Source organism: Egretta garzetta, unplaced genomic scaffold, assembly GCF_000687185.1.
Source record: "Egretta garzetta isolate BGI_Z169 unplaced genomic scaffold, ASM68718v1 scaffold79, whole genome shotgun sequence".
Lineage (NCBI taxonomy): Eukaryota > Metazoa > Chordata > Aves > Pelecaniformes > Ardeidae > Egretta > Egretta garzetta.
Window position 1 is genome coordinate 7,880,662 of NW_009260791.1, and position 12,409 is coordinate 7,893,070.

Consider the following 12,409-nt stretch of genomic DNA (forward strand, 5'->3'; position numbering starts at 1 on the left):
AAAACAGTATTAAGTTTACAAAGTCTAGATTGTTAGATGCTAGATTTTTTTTTTGTTTATCCCCTTCCATATGTGCATTCCGTAGTTATTTAACCTCAGACACTTCTTTTTTTGTAGGATCCATACTATTCAAGTGGCTGTTGAGTAATTCTTTTTATCCTTGTATTCAGTCTTGCCTGGTTTCAGGCATTATTTCATGCATCCTTGCACAAATACAAAGTAGCTGCCACTCTAAACTGTTTCTCAGAGCTCCCTGAATTCTCTTTCACAATAAAACTGGGCAAGTTCATGTGGTGGTGGTACTCGTATTTACAGCTGAGGGCCGAGGTGTAGAGGGAGACCAGAGTTATCAAGTGTCACTGATTTTGTAGAAAGATAGTGGATCTCAGAGATCCATGAAAATATCGTAAATATGAAAATGGACAGGCTGGTAGAACAGGAGGATCAGCCCAGAAAAAGAGGATCCTGGTTGAGCTTGTTTGAAGAATCACAGGCATAGCCCGATCTGTGGGGAAAAAATACTCTTAACAGGACCTGTACAGAACTAAATTTGGCTGGATTTTTTTAAAGCTATGGGAGGCTGTATTTTTGCTTACAGAACTAGTGCTTTATACATGTTCTCTAAAATAGCATGGGGTTTTTTTCTCCCTTAAGAAATAGCCTTGCTAATATACTTTTAAAAATACTTTTTGATTGAATTTGTAATTCAGAAGAGTTAGGGCTTGTCTCGTGTTTGACTTTCTTTAGTCTCTCTGCTCTTGTTTTTGGAATTCTTGTGCCCTGGACATGCAGGTTATGATACCGTGGTCAGCTTAGGCTGATCTAAGACCATGTTGTCACTGAAAGGAGCTGTTACTTCGGTATCCTGTTTGCATCCCTTGTGCCAGCCAAAGTACTCCCATGGCTATACAGAGTAGGATCAGGAAACTGATGTAATTCAGGACTGAGTAAAAAATAAATAGAATTATTTCCTCATTAGACTTAACATGTGGCAGCAGAAGCAGCTAAGTCAGCACAGTAGAAGGAACAGAAATACAAGGAGGAGGAGGCAGATTGCTCCTCTTGGTATTAGCCTGGGGACTTACAAATTGGTTTAAGACAATGGAAAGAATTCTGTTGTAAATGGGAGGGAAGGTGAGTACCAAATTGTTCTGTGCCATTTTGTTTCCTAATTTTAGTGCCAGTCTATCTTTAATCATCAGTAGAGTGTTAAATCATATTGAATCTAGCTCTTCCAAGAATTGTTTCAAAGGGAAAGAATATCTAAGGATTGAGAAAGTTGTATTATATAGAGTGCATTTCTTAAGCTTTTGTCTTTGTGTGTGGAACCTAAGTTAGTACAACAACCTGGAGGGAGACTGATCTATTTGTCTGTTTTTATCGAACCTGAGTTTTACTGTTTTTCAAAAAAGTTGGTGTTGGGAAATTTTGTGTTAATTCTTAGGGCTCAGAGTCACGCAATATGTCAGGTGATAGTTTTGACACCTCTAATTTCTTATTTCAAGACTTAAGGAAGCAAGTTGATTAATGTGATCTATACAGCAAATCTGCAGTGATCTTATTCTTGGTTCTGTGTTGAGTGTCTTGACTACTAACTGTTCCTAAAGTCTAAATCGATTTTCTGTATTTCTAAAGATCAAGCTCTTAACTTCTGCATAGATAAGTTCTGTTAGGTTTTTGGCATGTGGTGGTTACAATGGAGAAAAAGAAAAAAACAAAATCAAACGTGTATACAAGCAATTACAGAAAGTGATGCTAAAAGAAGTCTGCCAATATTGACAAAAATGTCAAAAAGCCAACTACAAAGTGCATTCTTGTGTGGCAACCTTTCTGTTCAACCTTTTGGACTGTGTGAAGATTATTAAAAATACTGTTGCATACAGAAGATTTTTTGAGTGCTTTTTGGTAGGGTGGATTTTTGGGTTTTGTTTGGTTTTATTTTTATAACATCATTTCTGTAGTTCTGTTTGAAAAGTATGAGATTTAGATAATGCCTAATAAAAATGGACACTTAATTCTGCTTGGCCAAGTGCTTTAGAAGAAGGAAATAATTTGTCTGTGAGCATTTAGGAGGCAGATGCCTCCCTCTGTGTATGATCACTGCTATATTTTTCCTCTCCCTTATCAACAGAAGATGAAATTAAGGCCCAACAGTTGCAGCTGGCAACTAAGAGTTGTCAAATACTTATAAAAGGGTGCTGCCTAATAAAGAAGACTAATAGAAGGGGAGAAGACTATTCCTTAGAGAAGACCTGAGTTTTGGAAAGAGTTGCGAACTGCATTCAAGTCAAAGAGCATAAGAGCTTTCATAGCCTTCCTTAGATGATAATTATAAAAATATTTAGTTCTGGATTAATTTTTGTAAAAAGAGTCTGTGTGCATGCAGGAACTTTCAAATGTTTGAAGTATGGTGTTGAGCATATACGCATGTAGCATTACTTTTTTTAAAAAAAAAAAAAAAAACTTTTATAACTATTTTGTGTGTATTTTTCCATTTATGTGCAAGGACACTTTACTTTTTGTGGTCTTATCCTTGACTAGTGAAAATTGGGATGACAAGTTGGGCTTGTGAAGTTATCTGGTCATTTGCTGCCTTAGATACCAGAGGAGTGCAAATTATGTATAATTGTAGTTTTCTCCATGAGGCTGTTAACTTTCTATTGGAATAGAGTCAGTTTTATAGTATTTTTTTAGAATCTAAGTAACATAATCGCAGTTAAGTGTAGTTGTTGGGTTTGCTCAACTCCCTCCCTGCCCTTCCATTGGGAGCCCACTGTTTAAAATAACTGATTCTGGATCTTGGTCTTTACATTTTGTCTTGAAATACCCGTGCAATCATTACAAAGTCCATTTTGGGTTTTTTTCCCCTCTATTACCATGCACTGTTTAGTGCATTACTCTTTCTCACTAAGTGGCAGTGGTTAGTTGAGAGTGCTTTTGTGACGGACTTTTAACTGACATACTCATAACTGCCTTGTTCTCACTAGGATTTTAAATTATAATTGATTAGATCATTAGTTAGGTAATATAAGGTGAAAGACCACATTTAAATATTGTTTACCATCGAGCATAAGGCCAGAGGGGCTAAAATCAGCGCTGTTGTGTGAAGCCTTATATGGTGTTATCACTTAGTCTTGGGAAAGGAGCAATGCAAGAATGCTATCCTCCTGGTTAAACTGTAAGGCTGTAACCGCTGAGAGTAATGAAAATGTACAACCACTCCCTTTAAAAAAATCTTCGAGGATAGATTGGATGCTGATTATAGCTCTGCTTTTTTTATTGTGCCTCCTTTAATAATTAAATTGTGTTGTTGATCTTTAGCTCCGTAGAGCAATGTGGTCTCTACTCTCATTCTATTTTTATAATCCCTCTTCAAGAAAATTTTGTATTGAATCTTGTCTTGAACTGGCTACTCAATGACTTCAGTCAATTTCAAGTCATAATGAGGACAAATGAGTTTGTGGTTTCCTGTAATGATGGCCAACCCTGTAATACCATTAACTGTTTAAATTTTGTATTCACATCTGCAAATTCCCTTGTCTTCCTTAGGATTTTGGCTTGCAAAGGACAAAATATAAGCCCTTCCACTTTGTAGTGAAGAGACAACTTTTTTCTCAACAGACTTACTACCTTTATTTTTCAAGTACTTTAAAGTTGTCCGCTAGGCCTTTTGTACTAGTTGAGATAGCTTGTATGTTCTACTGAATTTATTGTTATCTACTAGATTAAGCAGGCAAGTAATAATTTACGTGGGTAGTGTGATTGATACTTTAAAAAAACCCAAACAGACATTGTTTTTCTCCATATAGAACAGCACACTAAAAGCAATTCTCCCTGATACTCTAACCTTCAGCTGTCTTCAGTAGTAAGTAAAATGTGAATCCATAAAATACAGTTGTTTCCTGTATAATGGATTTGTAAATTCTGTTTTTGAATTCATGTAGCCATTTCTTAATCTGTTCAATATACTGTTATTAAAAACTAAATTCCTTAAAAGTGTGCTGTGTACCTATTTTAATATGGCTTTGGGTTTGAAAGAAACTGTGTAACAATTTATGCTAACAATGCATAGAGTTACTATACTAACTGTAATACCTTTATTTCAAGGTGAAATCCCCAACATTTATGAACAGAAAACAGTACTCTCTCTAGCACAGCAATATTTTTGTTGTTGATGATTGACTGAAATGATTAATGTAAACCAGTTTTGGGATCAGAATGGAATAAAATCCATTATCTTTTGTGTTTTTTGTTTTCAGGCTCGGATAGCATTTTTACAAGGGGAAAGAAAGGGTCAAGAAAATTTGAAGAAAGATTTAGTGAGAAGAATAAAAATGTTAGAATACGCATTAAAACAAGAAAGGTGGGTATACAAATTTTTCAGCTTTTATCTGACCTGGAAGACTTTGCAGACTAAAAGTTCCATCACGTTATGTAAATTTTCTTTACTAGATGGTTCTACAGTTACTTTATATAAACTGTCTTTATGCTTGGTCATCTTTACATAAATGTTTTCTGATTAAATTTTAGTGTCTGCTATAATAAATAAGTCGCATAATTTTCAAATTGTTTGGACTTGTGTCTTAAACACCGAAAGTTCAAATTGGATGGTTTCCCTTTCCTGAGTTAGAGTAATGGTATACTAAGTAAGAATAAATGTTCCAAAAATGTTTATACCTTGTTAATATACCTTCACCTGCTCTTCAGTGGTATTAAACTTGAAAGGATGACAAATACTGTTCTCCTGATTCCGTACAACTATTTTGTATGTGTTGCATGGTGAAAACTCTATTTTTTGGCAGAACGGAATCCTTTGAAAGTTAGTATTACATTTTGAAGTATTGTTTTTCATGTGGCAAATGCTAGAATTTGTAGTCTTAGTAGGTGTGTTTTCTGTAGCATTAATTTAATGCTTTAAAAATGCCATTCAGTCCATGCCGTATAATGTCCTTTAAGCCTACATGATCTTCTATTGCTGGCTATTTCATTTGACCAAAATTAGTAGTTAATTTTGCCAGAATGTTAGGAAAATAATCTTGTTATGTGCCTGTACTTTCAATATTGGACTCGATTCTTACATTTCATTTTGTCTTGCTCTTAAAAAGTAGCTAAATCCAACAGTGTAAATACCTTGAGGATCCGGCAACAAAATAGGTAGCCTTTATTAGTTTATTTTGATTTGATGAGGCTTCATCTGGACATTAAGTTTGTTGTCCAATAGCAAGTATGTCTAAATATATTTTACATTATGAATTAGTACTATGAGTAAGTGACTAGTACAGAAATAACTTTGATAAGTTGGTTTCATATTAAAAACTAATGTTCTGGTAAGGATGGCTTATATACCTCTGTGTGAAGTGTCCAGTACAAAGGTGCTTTAGAAAACAGCGTATGTTCATAGAGAAAGCCATATTGGCACATCATGTATATTCTGGTGAAGTAATAGGCAGAAAGGATCTATTTCCTCATTTGTTCCTGTCCTTGAAATTGAAAGTAACTCAAGGTTTCCAACCAGTGTAAGACTTAAAGTTACATTGTTATGTCAGTGTGTCAGTCACTCTGCATTCAAGGCAGGTGAAAAGTATGCGAAGTGCTGGGGTATGTCTACTCTTCCTTTAAAGAACATTGAACATATCAAAGGCATAATGTGCTCTTATGGCGGACCCAAGTGTCTTGGGTATAAGTAACTTTCTGAAGTTGAAGGAAAACATTTTGGCTTTAAACTCTGTGTGCTGCACATACAGACTTTCTGCAGATGTGCTGCATAAGGCTGTGAGGATTGCCTGTTTGTTGAAATAAATCCAAGGCAGTTAATTATATCTGGAGTGTGAAGACATCGTATAACAGGATGTAGAATTTGAAGATGAATGGCATTGGTGAAACCTCATTCCCGCTTTCCCCTGAAATCCGGCTGCCTTTGTAGTTTGGCTTCCCATGAAATTCCAAAATTCATTATTCAAACTTGTAATCGTATGTACAACAGAAGCAGAACAGCAGGAACATACAGTTTGCTTTAGTTCTCGCAGCCAGTGGGTACAAGCCAACGCTGCATACTTTTCAAGAGGAAAATCCTTGCTTAAGTCCCAGCCAGAATTGTCATGAAGATTGCTAAAAACAGGAACTGAAACTCTGGGGTTGATTGGTGAATGTGTGGGAGGCAACGAGGAAGCTTTCTGTTACTTTTTGCTACAAATGCCCAGTAGTTTGAGGGGCTCTAATTGTGGAAGAATGATAGATTGAGTAAGGAAAGCAAGCAGGTACTGACTCGTCCGTAAATCATCCAAGAATGACAGTATGTTAGGTTCTTGGTTGTTGCAGTGAGTGAAGAGTTCAGGTTAATAAACATTATTTTTTTGCCATTGTTCTTCTCAGTGAAGAATCATAATTAATTAAAAGAAACCAGCCCCAAAGCCAAATAAGTTCTGAGAATTTCATCTCAAAGTTGTTGACAGCAGTTTTCAGTGTTGCACCTGATTCCCCTCTCCCCCTTTCTCCCTCTCTTGTTGCTCACTCCCTGATGCTGTCAAAAAGTTTCATGCAGTGAAATACCACATTACAGGGGGTCAGAAACAAACTCATTCAGACAATGATGACTGTTGTGATTGCTCAGAGAAAGGGTATGAAACAGAACATCAGTGTCTAAGATTAAATAAAATGCAGTAGTAGTTGCAAAAGTTTATTTCTAGTATTTATCTCTAAGTATGTGTGCAACAGGTGTGATAATGTTTTAGAGAAGTAAAATGTTGTTTATTACTTTAATGCCCTTAAATATTTTGGTAGTGATGTATGAATTTTTGTAATAAAATTAGGCCTTCAGTAGTTATATGTATGGCATTTTTTATCTGTAGCTAGTGGATATTTGTTTATTGTGATTTGCAGACCTAGACAGATTTCTTCTCGTGTGTACTCTGAGCCACTCTACATCAAACTTCATTACCATAGTACTGTGCTTAAATTAATACAACTTGCTGAGATCATAAAACTGTACCTATGTTTTGATTTCATGGGGTTTGGACTAGAGCTGACTTATATCCTTGCAGCTGATGGTAGGATTCAACAGTTAAATAGCAGCAAGGAGTTAAATCAACTTGGGGCATTGTTTCTCCTCCTCTTACTTTTTCACTAATGGAAACCTAGCCTTAGAAGAATAGCAAGTCAGTACTCAAAGGATGCCTCTTGTACAATTCAGTTACTGCATGGTGTGTGGGAGTATCCTCACTGACTTGTCAACAACACTGTAGCTTGTTAGTGATTTTTAAGCTATGTCATAATCACCCTTGTTTCCATGACAATATGGAGAGGAATATGTGTGCAAATATATAGTTTATTGGAATTTAATAAGATTACTTACTGTAAAACTGAAGTTGAGCATCAGATGTGATGTGAAAGACATAACTGATCTCATTACATGCAGAAATGTTTTGGCTTGTTTGTAGTGCTGGTCATTGGTATAATTTTAGATCAGATATGTCATTATCTTCTTTAATGAACAATTAAAGCAGAAATTTAATTAATGTTTTGAAACTGTAGTTCTAAAATGGAACAACTGCTCCTAAGTAGTATTTGCCACAGCTCTAAATTGAACAAATTCAGGTTGGCTTTTCAATTCAGTGATTTGTTGGCTTCAATTATTAATTGAGCAAAAACATTTAATCAGCTTTATTTAACTTCACAATTTTGTAATTATTTTCATTTTGATTTTTTTTAATCCCCAAATATACAGTGGTTTATAGGGCATATAAATCATAGTATATACACTTTATATGGAAAGCTTGGTGGAACACTGCCCTACTACAATGTGGAACAAAGCTTTGTCTCTCAGTTTAAAGAGAACACCTAGGGTAGAGTGTTTTACTAGCGCATGGATGAAATATGAACATATTTGCAAATAATTTAAAAAATTATGATTCTGTTTAATTGGCAGTCACACTCAGGTTACACAAATACCTAGTCTTCAGGAGCCTTACAATTTTTTAGTTACAGTGTAATTACTATGAAATGCAGGATTTTATCTTACTATAAAGGGTCAATAGTGCCATCTACTGACAGTTTGTTAATGAGACTTTTCCTAACTGCAATTTTTGCAGAAAATTCCATAATGTAGAAGAAAATCTTCTATACCATCAACCAGATCAGGCAGCATTTGAGATGAACTTTTACCTTTAATTTGGAAAAACTTGTAGCAGTGGCTCAGCCATTTGGGAGGAAGATTTGTTGGAAATCCTTGGTTTTGTCCAGCATGTGTTCCATTATGTCCCGAAGTTTCATAGTTGAAAGTAGTCTTTAAAAATTATGTGAGCTAGATATGGTTTGGTTACTCTGAAAACTTTAATCAAATGTTTAATGTAGAATTATGAAGGCAGCTGTATTTTATAGAGACTTTGTCAACTGTGGCTGCTAACTTTTTTACAGAGATCTTTCACCTTGGCTCTACTCCAGAACATCTAGAGCTCTTTTACCCTGAGACTTTGAGTATTTTTGGAGAGGATCTATGAGGCAAGAGTCAAATTGTGAAAGGTCTAGGATGAAGTTAGAGAACTCTGACTTCATCCTAGTTCTAACTGATGTCCCTGCTCACTGCAGGGGGGTTGGACTAGATGACCTCTAGGGGTCCCTTCCAACCCAAAACATTCTATGATTCTATGAATTCCAGGATCTAGGTGTAGGTAGTTCATGTGATATCCCTGGAGGTGAAGGGAGCTGAAGACATTTTGATGGGCAACTTATGTAGAGACTAAGATTTGGAGGGCTCATGCATACCTGCATGGAAATAGTATCACCAAGACTGAATTTTTAAGAAGTGATTGAGAAAAAGAGGTTAAGGAATCAGAGGCATGTTTTTGCATAGGTGGATTGAGCAGGAATTGGAAACTAAGCCTCCAGTCAATGAGGAAGAGAAAATCAGTAAGAGAATACAAGTGATGAGGGTATCTAGCACCCTAACATAGTTCTTCAGAGGGAAAGATCTCCATTGTAAGCAAAGACAGAGCAGGAGAGAAATTGAAGCAGAAATTTAAGCTGGCAAATAGACAGGAATCCCAAATGGAGGCGCATTCATCGTAGTGCGATTGGCTAGCTAGGACAGCGCTACAGCTAAAAAAATAATCTCTGCTAAACAGTAGAACCTACTGGGTTTTGAAAGGTTCTCTTAGTCGCCGACACACATGAAAAAACCCATGTTCTTGAAGAACATACTAAACTCTCATCTATAAGTTATTTGATAATTGTGAATAATTGTAAGACTGTTATCTCAAAACTGTATTCTTGAAAGACTAGAAACAATTGTATGATGTGATAATTATCACAACAGTTTTATTTGGATAAATTGTATTATGTTAGTATGGTTGTTTCAAATGGGAATAGTAGAATGTTTTGAGTTGATAAAAGCATTGTATACTAATTTATTAAACATTTGCTTACTTTTTCAGGGCAAAATATCATAAATTAAAATATGGCACAGAATTGAACCAAGGTGACTTGAAAATGCCAACTTTTGAAGCAGGTAACTTTTACAATAGCCTGTTTTACTATAATTTGTTTTCACACTGTGCTAGATTTGCTCTGTACAATTTATTGCAGCTTTCGTTCTTACCACCACCAGCCCCGGGTGTGTTACAGAGAAGATGTCTAGGAAAGGTTTGGTATTGGGTAAATATTGTTTAATCTGAAAATCAAAATTAATTCGCCTTTCCTATTTTGAAAGAGCTCCAAATGTTGAAGAAAGCTTTAAATAAAGTTACACAATTCCTTACTTAGCTGCTTCTCGTTATTTCTTATAATACCCCTTCTTGAAAGCTTTTAATTTTTTTTGCCATTGTGCAAAATCCATCCAGAAGGAGAGCGTAAATGCAGAATAAACATGAGAAATACTGTTGTGTTTTGGTGCTTTCATAGGACTCAGGTTTTTAAAGAATGAGGAAAAAAAAATTGTACTTCATTGGCTTGAAAAAAATGTTGTCGAGCTTCTGTTTTTATCTTAAATCAAGGAAAGAACTCCTAAGAGAAAAATCAGGCTATCGTTATTGGTACTCTGGAGTGTCTCTGATTTTGTAATGTAGATATAAAGTTGATCATAACAGTTTTGCTCCTCAGAATATTGCAAATAGAGGAAAGCATTTTTTCATAACAACATTGGACTATTTAAGAAGCAGTGGCTTCTCTTGAAATGTAGGTCTTTGGCAAGTTGTACTTTTGGCCTGTATTTGTGTAATGTGCCTTAAAATTGTGGTCTACATATTTCTGCACAAATAGTTAAATATTTTCCTAGTTCTTTTTCTGCATGTAAGGGGTCAGGATTTTTTAACTGATTCTGTTCTGTTAAATTACTTGCTTGATGCTTCAGCAAAGAATTAAAAAAATAAATAAATTAAAAAACACTGCATAGGGCTGCATCTAATTTAAAGCTTTTTTTAAGATTTGCTTTCAGTTTCTTTGGTGTCTTGTAAAGAGTAACTTGATCTCTAAAAAAAAAAAAAAAAAAAAAAAAAAAAAAACAACCAACCAAAACCAATCCCAGAATAAAAACCCCACCCAACTATGACACTGTATCTTTCAGAAGAAACCAAAGATACGGAGGTTCCCGCAGTACCTCAAAATAGCCAATTGACCTGGAAGCAAGGCAGACAATTACTACGACAGTAAGTAACATTGTTGATTATTGGTGTATTCACACTTTTCGCTGAAGTATGAAGAGCTGTGTATATGTTTACTCTGTGAAATGGAGTAATTGAGGTGTGCAATAATGGTTCATTTTTCAGGACTTTATAGTCTTGAGCTTTAAGCAGTATAGAGTAAGGCTTTCCATATGAGATGGATAGTGATGAAGCTTATTTTCCATAAATGATATAATAGTGACATTAACTTTTAACAGTCAATGCTAATTTCTTTCCTTTTCCCTAAAATATGCTTTCCCCTTTCTTTCTTCTCTTAATGCATCTAGGTATCTTCAGGAAGTAGGTTATACAGATACAATATTGGATGTACGCTCCCAGCGGGTAAGGTCTTTACTTGGGCTCTCCAATTCAGAACCAAATGGTTCAGTAGAGACAAAGAACTTAGAACAAATCCTCAATGGGGGTGAATCTCCTTCATCAAAACAAAAGGGACAGGAAATCAAAAGGTAAGTGAAGAAATAAGATACACATGAAGTTTAAGTATGTTTTACTTAGTCATTGATATGTACTGCTCAGTTCACATAGAACTTCCAACTGTAGAGTCTCTGAACACCTGTGACTGCAGCTGACTACAAATGATTATGAACTTAACTGAAATTGATTATATGTAGGAACATATGTATCTGTATTACATACTCATATGTATTTTGTATATGTATTATATAGAGGCAAATATATGGTATATTGAAGCTGAATTTATGTCATATAACCATTTTGGAGTTGTTCTTTTAAGGAAAAATTCTGTTGAGTGGTGCTTTTATAAGGAATTAGGCAGCTGTGGAAACTTCTTCATGCAACCATTTCTTGTTTTGCTAGTTTTTGCTAGTTTTAAAGCTCTTAAGCTGTTAGGTAGCAATTGCATTTAATCTGATTAATCTTCTAAAACTTCAGCAAGTAAAACTGATTCTCCATTAATGTGTTTGTTTATGTAGGAATTCTGGTGATGTTCTTGAAACATTTAACTTCTTAGAAAATGCAGATGATAGTGATGAAGAAGAAGAGAGTGACATGATAGAAGATATTGCAGAAGGAAAAGAAAAGCACCGGATAAATAAGAAACACAAAGTAAAAGACTCTTAGATTTTTATTTTTTTTTAATAGAGATCTGAAATTCCCTGTAAAAAGGGAAATATTTTTTTCCAGATGATTGTAAATGTATTACGTTAAAATGTTTGTTGTTGTACCTTTGTTATCTGAATGGCTTGTAAGCTGATGCATTATTGGTAAATTTGGTAGCTTAGTTAATATATTACCTTGAAAACTTAAAAACAAACAACCACCCTGTTCACAAATGTGAATTAATTGCTGAAAGCAATAACTGATTTGGCCATCTCAGTTTCTCTCCATACTTTGAGTCCCTTTGAGACAAATTAAGCACAATACAATGTGCATCCTTTCTGAATTTTGGACAAACTAGGGACAATTCCTTAGAAGAAACTAAGTTATGTAATGGGGAAAGAAAATCTGTTCCATGCCAAATACGTGTTTTAATTCTTCCTTCTATGCAGCTTTTTACTAAATATGGTAAGAGCCTAGAATACGCTATCTCCGGTAACCTTCTGTTTAAGGTTCAATTAAGTTTTGCTCTGTTTTATTTTCCTCTTTAGTTTTCCATTCTGTGAGCAGCTTCCTAGGTAGGATAGACCTGATCTAGTTAGCAGTGTCCTGATCTAGTTAGCGGTGTCCCTGCTCCTGCGGGGGGGTTGGACTAGATGACCTCTAGGGGTCCCTTCCAA

The 12,409-nt window shown here is 35.2% G+C and overlaps 1 protein-coding gene across 2 annotated transcripts in view; it reads left to right on the top strand.

The window, feature by feature from the left end:
- Positions 1-4,262: 4,262 nt before the first annotated feature.
- STRN3 (striatin 3) overlaps positions 4,263-12,409 on the top strand; it is a 44,676-nt gene continuing 36,529 nt past the window's right edge. Inside the window, exons 1-5 of one of the 2 annotated variants that reach the window (XM_009646705.2) lie at positions 4,263-4,363; positions 9,429-9,502; positions 10,556-10,637; positions 10,940-11,119; positions 11,606-11,738. In XM_009646705.2, coding sequence (XP_009645000.1) covers positions 4,335-4,363; positions 9,429-9,502; positions 10,556-10,637; positions 10,940-11,119; positions 11,606-11,738 — 498 coding nt within the window. In that variant the 5' untranslated portion in view covers positions 4,263-4,334. The remainder of the gene's footprint in view (positions 4,364-9,428; positions 9,503-10,555; positions 10,638-10,939; positions 11,120-11,605; positions 11,739-12,409) is intronic. The other variant, XM_035901946.1, reaches the window with a different exon arrangement.